This window comes from Anopheles coustani, chromosome 3, assembly GCF_943734705.1.
Source record: "Anopheles coustani chromosome 3, idAnoCousDA_361_x.2, whole genome shotgun sequence".
NCBI classification, from domain to species: domain Eukaryota; kingdom Metazoa; phylum Arthropoda; class Insecta; order Diptera; family Culicidae; genus Anopheles; species Anopheles coustani.
Window position 1 is genome coordinate 11,755,423 of NC_071288.1, and position 13,230 is coordinate 11,768,652.

Consider the following 13,230-nt stretch of genomic DNA (forward strand, 5'->3'; position numbering starts at 1 on the left):
GTTTTGAATAGGAATTTGGCAAGCACAATATCGGCAATAATAGCTTATATGAGTGCAGCAAAAAGGTCACGCAGCATTTGTGAACCGAAGACGAATATCAATTCTTCAAATCAACAACATTTACTTGAACAATAAAGTACATTTAAAAGTTCTGTATATTTAAACTTTACAGTATAATAGTATGTTTTTGTCACGTGCCGTCACCCTTTTATTTAATGATGGATGTTCATACAATTTTTTCGCTAACATTTTTTTCATTTTCCCTACCATAGTTTTATTTTCTAGTAAACGGCTGCATACTTCATTGACATTATTTTTTTAAAATCCTATGTGTCAAAGGCGGTTTGTCAAAAAGGCCATGCAAGATCACACCTGACATATCAACTCACGTTGGTATGCAGTTAGATTGTCAGTGAACAGATCGGCCACAGAAGTGTACGGTCATTTCTCAACATATCCGTGCCGTAGTCGGATTGCATGTACGTGAAGTTCGTAGGTGAAATTGCAGCCAAATCATACAGGAAATCCTCCCAACCTCTTTCGCAATTAGAGGCGCGGTGTTTGCGGTACAAAATTTGTACCTTACTTGTTTTTATAAGTGGTTAAGGCTACGTACTCCGCGACTGGCAGTGAAAGAAGCAAGCTGGCTAAGTGCCGAGTGCAGTATGTGCTATTGAAAGTTTTCTTTTCGTACTATCGGAAAAAGTGTACTCTCGAAACGACGGATTTGATATTTATAAGATTGAAGTCGTGCCGCATCTGAATCATATCCGTGAAATCAATCTCATCAACGGTACTCAGCTCCTAAGTCGTACCAAAATTGTTTTTGCAAAACAAAAGAAAATCGACCCCGCATCATTATCATATCGCAACCGTTGTTCCTGAATAGAGAGGTCCTGAGACGGATGTAAACGTTGTCCTAGCAGTGTTATTTCCCTGCTCATCGGAAAAGTGGGGTGTGTGAGAAAGTTTCGCTTTTGACATCGGCAGAGGAAAAGACACACGATTAGCAAAAGATCCTGCCGTGTGCCTGCGAACCATGACGTCGCACTGGGAGGACTTCTACGCCACCCATCTGCCTCCGAACTGCTTCGAGGATAATCGATCCCTGCTGAAGGAATTCTGCGACCGTCACTACAAGCTCAAGAGTCACATCGTTCTTGTTACGGTAATTGTGGTTTTACACTGTTGCATTTGTCCATTTTTAAATGTAGTTTGTGAGCAGGTAAGTTATGCTAAGAAAGGAATCGAAATGGACGAGTACAGTTATGGCTTCTTTTACAGCGCCTGAATGGACCGAGTTAAGCATGCCTTTAACAGAGATCCAGAACGATGCAGATTCGAATGCATATTGGCAGTCAAACTTCGTCTGCTCAATACAGTACAGTAGAAACAAGATTACATCAAAATAGCATTAAAATGTGCTAGAATCCTGATTGCATTAACGTTTTTTCCGTTGTGTTCGGCATTAGGTGTTACTGGGTTATTCATGAGCCCGGCAGTCTATTAAAATGTCATTTGAATGTTTTACTCTTTCCCGGTTGGGTATGAGAAAGGACACTCGAATGTAAGCGAATTGGTCGGCCACAAATGAAGTTTTCCGTTGCTGAGCGAATACGAGTTCTTCTGCCTGCTCTTTTCTCTCCCTTGTTGTATTAATCTATCCTTCAACAGGTGGTGACGTGAACATTCGATGCGATCCGAAGGAATTCCTTCACGGAATGCACGGAATCGGATTATTAGCATTAAGTACATGGACGGGGCATTGGGTTTTTTTTTCTGAACAACCCTTTTTAGGCATTTAATGGCCTGTCGCGTGATGGTGATGGTCGGCGACTAGTATAAAAAAGAAAACTATGGAATGCATGTTCCTCTTCATGCTGCTCCGATGAAACAGGCGAATGTTTTGATTCTAAACATTCATTCTATCTGGACGTTGATTGTTGGCCGATTGTGGCGCGTTGCAGTCCATCGATATGCCCATGGAATGCAGGATCATTATCGCCTAAGAAGGGCGTAGCTTTGCGGTTGCCTTTGGTGGAGCCGAAATTAGATTGCGTTCATTCGATTTGTGTGGGTGGAATTTTTATGAATAAAACATAAACACCTCCCTGTTTTAGCCCAGCCGATGGCGGCTGGCCTCGCCGATTCTATAGGACCATAAACGACACGTAATCGGTGCAAGATTCCCCGGTCCAGTGGTGGGCTTGTCGGACGTAAGACGATAGAAAAGGTGATAAAGGTCGTGTACTCTCCTTTCGTGGTCCTTTCCTTTGGGTTTAGCCGTTCGGTGACAAAAGGACACTTTTACAACTGTCGATTGCATCCAATATGTATCCACCTGTCGATGGCGTTCGGTAATAAAACTGTGTACGTGTGCGTACCTAAAACTTATCCAGAGTTCCTGAACGATTTTCCGAACGAGAAACATGCTAACCGAAGGTTCCAATTTATGGCATTTTGTTAGGTCATGGCTGTTATGCGTCCACGAACGAATGGGACGTGGGACCCGGTGCGAAACCCTTTTCCGTGCTTCGACAATCACCGTCTAGAGGTAAAACACAAACCGGCAGGCACCGAGTCAGAGACATAATATTTCAGACCAAGTTCCTTACTTTGTGCTTTTTCTTGGGGCACACTGAAAGATGTTGTGCAACTCTCAACGTTCCCATTGCTAGGGTTAAGATAACGAACACATTTGGTTGTGAATGTTCGTTCTTTTTGCTCCCACTACTTAATTTGACTCGCAAATGGGACATTCCGCAGTGTACCATCTCGTTTCCTCAGCCAAAACTACTTTACTGTTGGGACACTGATTTGGTGTGAACAGGAGAAATTGTTTTCTCAGCCAACTTTTTTCCAAACCTTACTCGTTATCCTTTTTGCCGGCAACGGCGGGATTCGGTCTTCTGTTTCTTGTTGGTTTCTCCCGGGTTGAGCTGGTAAAATAATTCCGTGTTTTTCGTCTTATGAAAACATCCCCCTGATACCAATTCCATCGGTTGCCCTTTGTTTAACTTTAGGATGCTCTATTTTGTTCTTGGTAAGGTTCCCGTGGTTCATAGAACCGCGTGTTGGAAAAATCGTACCTTAATTTATTTCTATATGCAACAATAGATTATTCCAGTTGTAAATTTTTTACATAATTTTTAATATTTGATATTTGTATAATGTAAGTAAAATTCCCTTTCATTTGTTGTTGGTAATGTGTAATATATCATTTATAGTCAATTGATGGGATGAAAAACTGATCCATTTTCATGAAATGTATTTGAATATTTCATTTGCTATTTTGTCCAAACTTAATTCGAATTCAGTGTTCATAATTTTTTTTTCTTGATAGCTTGAATCGTGCTTAAACGATTGTTTGTTTCATCGTCGACAAGATAGCGTCACACCTTAAAAGAAACAAAAAAGTATGTGTTTTGCCTGATGCGAAAGCTGAAGATGAAACCACCAATATTTCTGCCCGAAGGTAAATCCCAGTCACAAATGCGTTGGTCGTAAATTTTTGGATCCGTCTAAAAATAGCTGCCACCTCTGGGGCAGAATGCTCAGCTCGTATGGAGGCTCGATATGTTTGTTTGCATCCCGTGCCATCAACCTTGCCTCCCCCTGCCTTTATCACTCATCCGATTACGTCCGATCCATTACAGTGACCTTGGGGTTGGCCGAGTCCTTCCGGGGATCACCTTTAAGGCAGCGACGTGTTTCCCTTACGTGCTCGTTAATCTGCCATGATTTGCTTGACACATCCCCGTACCCCCCGTTCCTCTGCCCCGAACCACCAATTTGCGATTGGCAAAAGAAAGATTCCATCCTTCCGAACTACACGGTCCCCGAGGGATGAGTAAACGATTTTATCGGTTTATACGGCAGTGTGTAGAAACTAAAATGGAATAGTATGAGGATGGCTTTCGGCCGGCATGGAACGGAATCACCACCCCCGGGTCGTTTTGGGATTTGTAGAACCTACACGTGATTAGGAAGCTAGAGCATGGTGGATAATCCGGGATGAAAGATCTTCGATTTCGTGTCGTTTTGGATGTCCGTGTGCAATTACTTGATTGAAAAAGGACGAACCAAGAGAGAGCGAGAGAGAAAGAGAGAGTGAGGCTATGGACGGAAAATATTGATGGGAAATCAAATTTATGAGCCGTATGATGCATTGCTGTGCGAAATCGATCGACCGTGGTCAGTCTTTCTTTAGTCGAGCGGAATGTGCGATTTATGGATCATATAATTTATTTTGAACTCTCGCTTTGTGCGAGAAATACCACTGACCTACACTGGGAAACATGTGACACTGATCGTTTGTAGGTAGAAGTAGTCAAAAGTCATCTGAAAATTAAAGTTTTTCTTAGGGATTTTAGTTTTCAATTTCGTTTCATTCAGTTTCATTTTCTTTCTGTTATTTATCGACCTGATCGTATATTCGTAATCGCAGTATGGAAAAAATGTACAAAGCATACCAAACAACGAGAGAGATTGAAAGGGATTAAGACTAGTTTAAATAAATAAATAAATAAATTTGGGATACTCTTTCATATCTATCTTATCCCTTAAACCTTAGGTCAAATTCGCGGCTTTTCTAATCGAAAAGATCCGATTAGAAAATACATTAACATTGTCTATTGCCGTACAACTTGTTTGACATTACTTTACATCATTCAGTTAATTGTAAATAGCAAATGTAGCTTAACAACACGTACAAATACACGTATTTAAAGGAGAACATACATAAGGTAAAGTTTGTTGTAGCATATGGATGGTAATGATGCCACATAGTTGTGAAATTAAATCAACATAGGCCTTTTAGCTTACACTTTCATAGAAGGAAATTTGCGAACATACTTCTTAGTTTGAGAGAAAGTTTATATCCTGCGAAAATAAGAAAACAAACGAACATGGGTCCTTCATTACGATCTATAATTTCGTTTAAATATTCAGTAGAATGTTAACCACAACCTTTTGCCAATTTCATGTAGAAACATTCTCCTTGTGTTTTTTTTAAAGCATTCTCTGGGTAATGCGGAGAAAAGAATGACTCCTAAGTGCGGTTTTCACGTTGTTAGGAGGGTACACCTTTTTACCCTTGCCAACCCACCTTATTTAATGATTTCATTTCCTTCTTTCTCCGGTTCTTTCCTGCAATCCAGTCCGGTGGCACGACCGTTCCGCTGGAGCACAACACGGTCCGGTTCGTGGATAACTTCAGCGCCGGCAACCGCGGATCCGCTTCGGCCGAGTACTTCCTCGAGCATGGGTATGCCGTCATATTCATGCATCGCACCAAATCGCTGGAGCCGTTCTCGCGCCACTTCACCGGCCAACAGCTGCTCGACATGCTCGAATTGCACGAGGAGGGCATGAGCACCACAATTACCGGTAAGTTCTTGGCAGCTTCAAAATATGTGTTCTCTTTTTTATGTTATCGACGTTTATGGGTGTTTCCTAAAAGATAATTACATGCAGTCAAAATGTTTAAAATCCGGTCAAAATGTGAGGCCATTCATGAAATATTCCAAAACCTCTAGTGCAGTTCATTCAGTATGAACCTTCAGCAACTTTCAGACCATGAATGTTTTCTAAGTAAAATGAAAGTTAAGGAACATATTTTCAAAGAGTGTTACTAATAGTAAAAACGCATTTTCTCAAATTTGAGCGATGATTATTTAGGAACATAACACAGGTTTCTTCCTTGGAAGTTTACTTACAATTGTAAAAGTGCTTTCAAAAGGTTTGAGTACGCTGTTGTTGTAACGTTAAAGGCGCAAGTTGCGGCCCACCTTACACCAGGGTTGATGCATTGTTATTTTGACCTAGTAGAGCAACTAACAAACCCGCACCGTAACTTACCGTGTAATATGATTACCGTCAATTTTGCTGTGTTCCTGCATATTGCACTTGTTTCGCTTCCCGATGCGCCCTTTTTTTCTTTTGAATAATTTTCCATTCCAAGTTATTCCATCACCGTGCTCTGCCGACGGTTCGATGCGGCCTCTGATAAACGACAAGGTTGTGTTAGGGCTTCCTGCTGATGCTACGCTGTTGTGGATGGGTGCAGATAGTGGTTGTTATCGGGAATAAGGAATGGACATCCTTCGTGCCTTTTCTTTTTTTATGTTGAACAGTTTCATATTTCACGAAAGAAAAACGTACCAATGGCTCATGGTTTTAGTTGCTTCCGGAACAATGTTACTTTCGAAGCAAATATTGTCTAGCTTTTCTTTTACAATTTTAACAAATGGCCAAAAAAACCTTGTGTCAGTTACATTTTAAACTGTGGCAGGTCCAATAATTCATACCTTATATTAATCTTCCTCGCATTAGTGAAACCGGACTCGGTCGATGTGCTGGCACCGGTGCTGGACAAGTACAAAAATGCCCAAGAGACGCATCGTATGCTGTACATCACATTCACCAGCGTGGTCGACTACATGTGGCTGCTACGGGCGGCTTGCGAATCGTTAGCCCCGTTCGAGCGGAATGCGGTCCTGTTTTTGGCGGCAGCCGTGTCCGACTTTTACGTGCCGCAGGACGAGATGCCTACGCACAAGATCCAGTCGGGACATGGCGCTCCCACGATTTCGCTCCAGCTCGTCCCGAAGATGTTGGCCCCGCTCGCTAGCCTCTGGGTTCCGCACGCGTACGTCGTCTCGTTCAAGCTGGAAACGGACGAGGCGCTTCTGATCGCTAAATCGCGCGAGAGCCTCAACAAGTACAAGCACAAGCTGGTCATCGCGAACATCCTGCAGACGCGCAAGACCCGAGTCGTGTTCGTGACGCCGAGCAGTAACTACGAGATCCTGCTGACGAAAGAACAGGCCCTGACGGGGCTCGAGATCGAGGAGCCGATCGTGGCCGATGTCGTCCGGCGACATCAGGATTACGTGCGCGAACCGGAGCAGCAGACGCAATGACCCACGCGATCGACCAGACCCCCGGCGAACACTGCCGGCGCGGTGCAGGTCGATTGTCGCGTAACGATGCCTCACTTCTGCAAGGTGCTGAACCCGGGGCGGAAGTACTAGAAGGCATGGTGGTGAAGGGCATTAGTAGTATTAAATTAGCGATTTTTCGGCGTAAAGCCAAAGACGACTTATTATATTTTATAACTTGATTTAATTAGGCAAAAATACGAAAAGTTTGGGAATTGAATAGAAAGATCGCTTGTGTTTGTTACTTTTATTCGTACCCAGAAAATCTATTTGGAAGTTTTTGGGAGCTCATTGAAAGATGATAAAATATGGACAAGATTTTGTTTATTTGTTCGAAATTGTAATGAAGAGCCGACAAGGGCGCGATTGGCGTAAAGTACACGTCTTGGAGGATCTTTTACACTGCGTTCTATAAATACACATTCCATCTCTCCGGCCAAGTGGATACCCCATAGAATCCCACGCCCTTTTCTCTTCCATTTGCTCCATGTTTGTTATCATATACATATTTGTTTTGTACGTTGCCCAAGGTCAGCATGTTATATTGCAAATGTTGCACATTGTTGTTTCCTGATAAAGATCATTGGTTATTCTAGGATGTTTCCGTTTTGGAAACGGTTCCCTGGATGGCAGGGTGAAGACAAATAAATACCACCAACAGGTACCAAGTCATGCTCGTCTCTTTACAGAGAATAGTGACAAAACATGCCTATGGCTAACCCAAGGTGCAGTTAACCAATAAAAGCACAAACGCATTGGCGTGTATCGTTACTATTCCTGCTAGGCATGCGTTGTTGTGTTTTTCCGTGTGTTTATGTCTGTGGGGCTAAGCGAGTGCGTATGTATGTATGTATGTATGTATGTATGTATGTTAGTCCCTAGAGAAGGATAGTTTCAGTTTTGCCAATAGAGTTCCTAGCCGATGGTAGAAGTGCATTTCGTTTATTTTTCTATATTTGTATTTGTCCTTCACATTGGGCTTCGCCGCTTATCAAAACAATTGTAGCTCGATAGGCTGTGGGCCTCTAGAACAACCTCTTTTTTCCGTCAAACCATCAAATCAAAAGCTCATACGAACGATCCTTCCTTGCTTTGCATGCTAAAATGTTCCTTACCATTGTGGCGTAGTCCTAGGTAGATGTGAGCTGCAGTTCAAGTTAACATCGTTACAGATCGTCACAATCCGTCAGAAACGTACAAGCCGTACAAAATCAAAAAAATTAAAAGAAAAACTAGAAATCGTAGTGTTCGCCCGATTTCCGTTGTCCTTTTACGTTAGAAAATCGTGACCATGGGGAGATCAGGCGGCCCAACACTTCTACCTGGTTAATACTACCTATACAAACCTCAGCAAATTGACTAGATTGATTTACACGGTGAGCATCCACAACGTAACAAAATAAATTAAATCGTAGTGAAAAACAGTTCCAACGGTAGTCGAAGTCGATTGCAACTAATCGCAAAACCCAAAAATGGTAGTGATATCGTAAACCATTCGATTGTGTAGTATTTTAACGATAGTAGTGTAAACAATCAAGTGGATAAATTTATGACAGGAAAAAAACTAGATTTAGGAAGTAGAACATCATAACATAATAGCAGCAACAACAACAACAAAGAACATGAAAAGTAATACGAAATTATATACATTTATTATAATTGAGATGCATATACATAAACATCATTATACACAGCTGTAGGAATACATATTGTGCCTCCTTTTATAGTTACAAGTAACGAAAGAAACCCTAAACAAACTTAGTAAAAAAGCGTCGTCTTGAAATAAATAAAATCACGTGTAAACCTATCCCTGCCTCGGAGGCGTTTGATTACGATTTGGCACAATTTCATCCATTTCATCCCTTAAATCTTATTTAGGAACCAAAAGGGAACGATGGATATGTTTGGGTTCAGTTTGTGAAACAAAAAAAAGGAATCAGAATCGTGAGCACTGAACCTTTTCCTATGGATAAACACTTGATTCTACATATCACTCCATTTTCATGGCATCAAAACTGATGAAAAGTTAGTTACTAGAGTGTGAATGACATTGAACTCTTGGAAGAATGTACGATTTGTAGAGTAAACTTATGCAATATATTTGGAAGTGATATATGAAAAAGGGGCAGGTGGTTTTGGAACACCAAAGAATTATAACCTTGAGTTGGTTATTATTGCTTTTTTTTTTGTTTTGAAGAATTCTAGGCCAAAGCTCGGTTGGCAATTGGTAAATATGTACTTTGCTTCTAGAAGAATATATATTTATAAAAACTCTTCATGCTGCATGTGGATATGTGATGTCCGGTGTACTGTTGATGTCCTGCATGCATAAGCCTACAAATGTTTTATAAAGAGTTCTGTTGGTTTCTGTAAACGATCTTACATTGCTATCAACTCGTTTGGCAAAGTAAGAAAATTATAGGAATAATGCCCCAACTCAAATGTTAACTGCTAGCGTGTACTAAAACATAGTGTGTACTAAAACACAGAAACTTTGGCACTTAAATTGTTCAGATTAAAAAAAAAAATGGGTGCGTACTTAGCGGCCGGCATGAATTGAATTAAAATGAATTGAAAAGTAAAACATATAAATAAACGAAATTCAATAAACAACTCCAACAACTCTTGTTTGAAGCATCCACAAGCCATAGACAAGATTTAGACAATGGCACATTGATGTTTTTAACTAAAGAAAACCTGGACCGAAATACTCAATTCAAGTAGAGCAAGTCAAACCTAGAGCATTCTTTACGTATGCTGTGCAAACACTGTAGCGAAGTAATAGATAAAACGGTAACAAATAAACAAAAAAATATAAATTTAATACGAAGAATGTAACCTTTAAGGCGATATTAAGATCACACTCTGATCAAACGGAGCGGTGTATGCTCTAGGAAACGTAAAACCCCATTGATGAAAGACATTTCCCACGACAGCTTTTTGGCATGATGAATTCCAACAAAGTATATGACGAAACAGACCTTAGATCTTTGCTTACAGAAACAAGCGGTCCTATACACCCTATATAGTATGCCATGCAACGATCGCTTCTGTAGGTGATTACCCCTGCATTGCCAGAAGATCAGGAGGAAAATAAAGAAGAAAGTGTTGGAAACATCTCGGATTGGCGAAACCGTACTAGAAATGATAGATTGTCCTTTTAGCTTTGGGAAGGTTATTAATGTCTTTTTTATATAATTCTAATTGTTTTCTTTGAAACAAGAATATTTTATATATAAATAAATTATTTAACGTTGGAATTAACTAAGTAATAAGGTTCATTTTGTTTTTTCTATTTTTTAATCAGTAGAGATTGAGTTTTTATATAATTTCGTAGAAATCACTTTTAAATGCGACCAACACAGCTTGGGTGTGAGAACCAAACGCTACTCTAAAAAAATGTACCAAACAACATTCATTAAACACATTTGTTGGCTTTCATTTCTGTTTGTTGATTTCTTTGAATTCTTTTAAGATTACACTCTATTGCTAGTTCCAATGCGACAAAGATATAACACGCGTGAATGAAGTGCCACTTGTTGGATATTTTAGTAAAGCAAAAATTAAATAGACCGGACAAGTGAGTGAAGAAGAGTTAAAGAACCAGTTAGGTTTAATATGAACCGATTGAAGGATATACATACATATATAGCGATATCTTATATATATATACTTATATACATGCATATATAATAGCGTATACAAATAATCTTAAAACAGGCTATAATAAACTGGTAAAATGTGGTAATGTGGTTATGCTGAAACACACTTTTAACCTTTCTTCTCTTTTGGCGTTTAATCGTTCAATTTGATATTCCACTTAAGTTGGTTGGTTGTTTTACATAATTTTAATATTTTATAGATTTGGACGGGTTTGGGACGTTCTTTCTGAGCCATCCAAGTAAACTGTAAACTTTTGTTCGTACTAAGAGTATCAATCGATTGTCATTAAAAGTTGAAAGAGTGTTTGTGTTTTAAATTTTTCGTGACCATTGTACTACCTCGGGTTAAAAATTTTTAAAGTGTAAAATCTCGACGTATTTAATTTGGAAAGAATAATTCGATTGGGCAGAACTTTTGTTTGAGCATGTTAAAAGGCGGATTCGCACCGATCCAAACAAGTGGATGTCTAGACATTGGCATGGAAACAGATAGGAAACAGGCGCGACGATCCCAACTACGACGTGATGAGTTGCATCAGGCGCCTGCAGTAACGTCCGAGATGCGAAATGTGCTCCAGTACGAAGCTGCTCCAGGAAGTAAAAACATTCATCGTGTTCTTCGCTCCGGGGGGAGCTTTGATACCATATGCAGCTCAATTGGCCCAAATGGTTGGGAGATGGATCAGGTCGATGAGCACGATCCTGAACAGCTTGAGGATGCTGTTACGTCCGGTTGGTGCGACAAGGGGCAACAGTTCAATGTAGGTGGCAAACACCCCGCCCAAAGTGGACCGGAAAGAGCACCGGTACGCTTAATGGTTGCACGTTTGGTACCGATATCGATCCGGCCCAAGAATAAAAATCCCCAAGTTGTCAATGTGTGCCAGACGTTTCGCTTTCCGGATAATTTTATCACGCAAACCAATGCCAACCGTTTGGCGCAGCATCAGGAACAGACCTTTAACGAGCAGCAAAATGGAAGCATACCGACTCGCGAGGATCGACAACAGCATCTGAGCTCTCAGTATGGGATTTCCGGTTTGGGTGGATTCTATGGCATTAATCGAAACCGTCAACGCAGTATGCATAGTCAGACTAGTCGCACATTGCTCGAACTGGTCGAGGCAGAACAAAACCTACAACATCAGTCACAGAAACCATCCGTTTTACCTCGCACCGTCTTTGTTCCGCCGCGTACGGTACAAGAGATATTACTTAGCGGAAGTGAGTCGACAATCAGCGGGATGCGACCAGATCGAAAAGGAGCGTTTACGCTGGGACGTGATCATCAGCACGCAAGAAATGTCCACCCATTACACATTCCTTACTTCAACAAAACGAAAGTGGTGGACGGTGGTACTACCATGGAGTGCCATTACGGTAGAAGTAGTAAGAATACGGGCAATGCAAAACAGCCAAGTCATGTGCTCGTTAAGGGCAAGACAAACCCACAGAAGCTGAAGTACGAGGACTCCCTGGAGTCACCGTTCGTGGGGGATCCTCACGCAACCATTTCGGGGCGTAGCCGGCGACAAAATTATATCGATAAGCAATCCTTAGACGACGATGGGGATTCCGTTGTAAATAGTGCCTGTAGCGAATTGGACGAATTTGAGGACCAAGAAATGGAGCGTTTGGATTTCGAAGAACAAGACCACGAACAGGAAGAGGACAGCGAAGAGGACGCACTAGAAAGTATTCACGATCACCGTCGAAATGGGCATGCACGAGGGGGAAGAGTGACGGGCGTCAAAGATGTAGGAATTTCCGCTATCGTGGATAAGCTCCAGGACAACGTTTGGGAGGTGTGTTTGGAAGGGATATGGGACTTGATGGATATATCGAGTCGAATTGACTGGAAAGCGCAGGAGAAGTACATAACCGTTATCAACCGGAAGCTAATTGAATTTCTGAAATCACCTCGTACTGCACTGTGCCGCTCCGCGTGTCAGGTGTCTGGAGAGCTGTTCCGCGAAGCGAAATCCACCAAACGTCCCGAGTTCGATGAAATAGTCGACATTCTCCTATGCAAGACGGCTGACCCTAACCGATTCATCCAAAAGGATGCGAATGTGGCGCTGGAAAAACTTGTGACGCACATTCCAATACCACACACGGTTCGAGCGTTATCGATTCGAGGAACTATGTAAGTGAACGAACCTCGTCCTAGGGACAATTCCTTATTTAGTGTCTATTACTTTTTTTTTATAAGACACCGCAATCCATTGGTTCGAACGGCCACGGCTCGTCTTCTGGTGTGCATTTGTGTCGTCGCTGGATTGGAGACCATCCTTGGCACGACTGCCAACACGCGAACGCGCAAAACTATTCTTTCGATGCTAGCGAAGATACTTACGGATAAAAACCAAGAAACTAAGTACGTCTCGTTATCGACATCCTAGTTTAAGCGGCTCTTGAGCGATTATGTAAGCGTACATCAGTTCCATTCCTCTGCCTTCGATTTTATTTGCAGGAAATTCGGGGAACGGTTGTACCGTATGCTTCGGAAGCACAAATTCTTCGAAGAGTACTTCTACAAGGACATGGACACAAACTTGCGTACGAATCTGAAGCGTATCCTGAAGGGGTTATAAATTAAAACATCCAAATAACACATTAACCACGGC

The 13,230-nt window shown here is 41.4% G+C and overlaps 2 protein-coding genes across 2 annotated transcripts; both read left to right on the forward strand.

The window, feature by feature from the left end:
• The first annotated feature begins 452 nt into the window (after positions 1-452).
• Positions 453-7,185, forward strand: LOC131263559 (phosphopantothenate--cysteine ligase). The gene is made up of 3 exons (XM_058265777.1): positions 453-1,168; positions 5,160-5,388; positions 6,334-7,185. The coding sequence occupies exons 1-3, from the start codon at positions 1,040-1,042 to the stop codon at positions 6,921-6,923; spliced, it is 948 nt and encodes a 315-aa protein (XP_058121760.1). The 5' UTR covers positions 453-1,039; the 3' UTR covers positions 6,924-7,185.
• Positions 7,186-11,028: 3,843 nt separating this feature from the next.
• LOC131260814 (uncharacterized) lies at positions 11,029-13,197 on the forward strand. The gene is made up of 3 exons (XM_058262642.1): positions 11,029-12,749; positions 12,816-12,980; positions 13,077-13,197. Exons 1-3 carry the CDS (start codon positions 11,029-11,031, stop codon positions 13,195-13,197), a joined length of 2,007 nt encoding a protein of 668 aa, XP_058118625.1.
• The last annotated feature ends 33 nt before the right edge of the window (positions 13,198-13,230 follow it).

Coding starts and splice junctions, on each gene's coding strand:
- LOC131263559 (XM_058265777.1), top strand. CDS start 1,040: ATGACGTCGCACTGGGAGGACTTCTACGCCACCCATCTGCCTCCGAAC. Junction 1,169..5,159: donor GTCACATCGTTCTTGTTACG/GTAATTGTGGTT, acceptor CCTGCAATCCAG/TCCGGTGGCACGACCGTTCC. Junction 5,389..6,333: donor CATGAGCACCACAATTACCG/GTAAGTTCTTGG, acceptor TCCTCGCATTAG/TGAAACCGGACTCGGTCGAT.
- LOC131260814 (XM_058262642.1), top strand. CDS start 11,029: ATGTTAAAAGGCGGATTCGCACCGATCCAAACAAGTGGATGTCTAGAC. Junction 12,750..12,815: donor TTATCGATTCGAGGAACTAT/GTAAGTGAACGA, acceptor TTTTTTTATAAG/ACACCGCAATCCATTGGTTC. Junction 12,981..13,076: donor GATAAAAACCAAGAAACTAA/GTACGTCTCGTT, acceptor TTTTATTTGCAG/GAAATTCGGGGAACGGTTGT.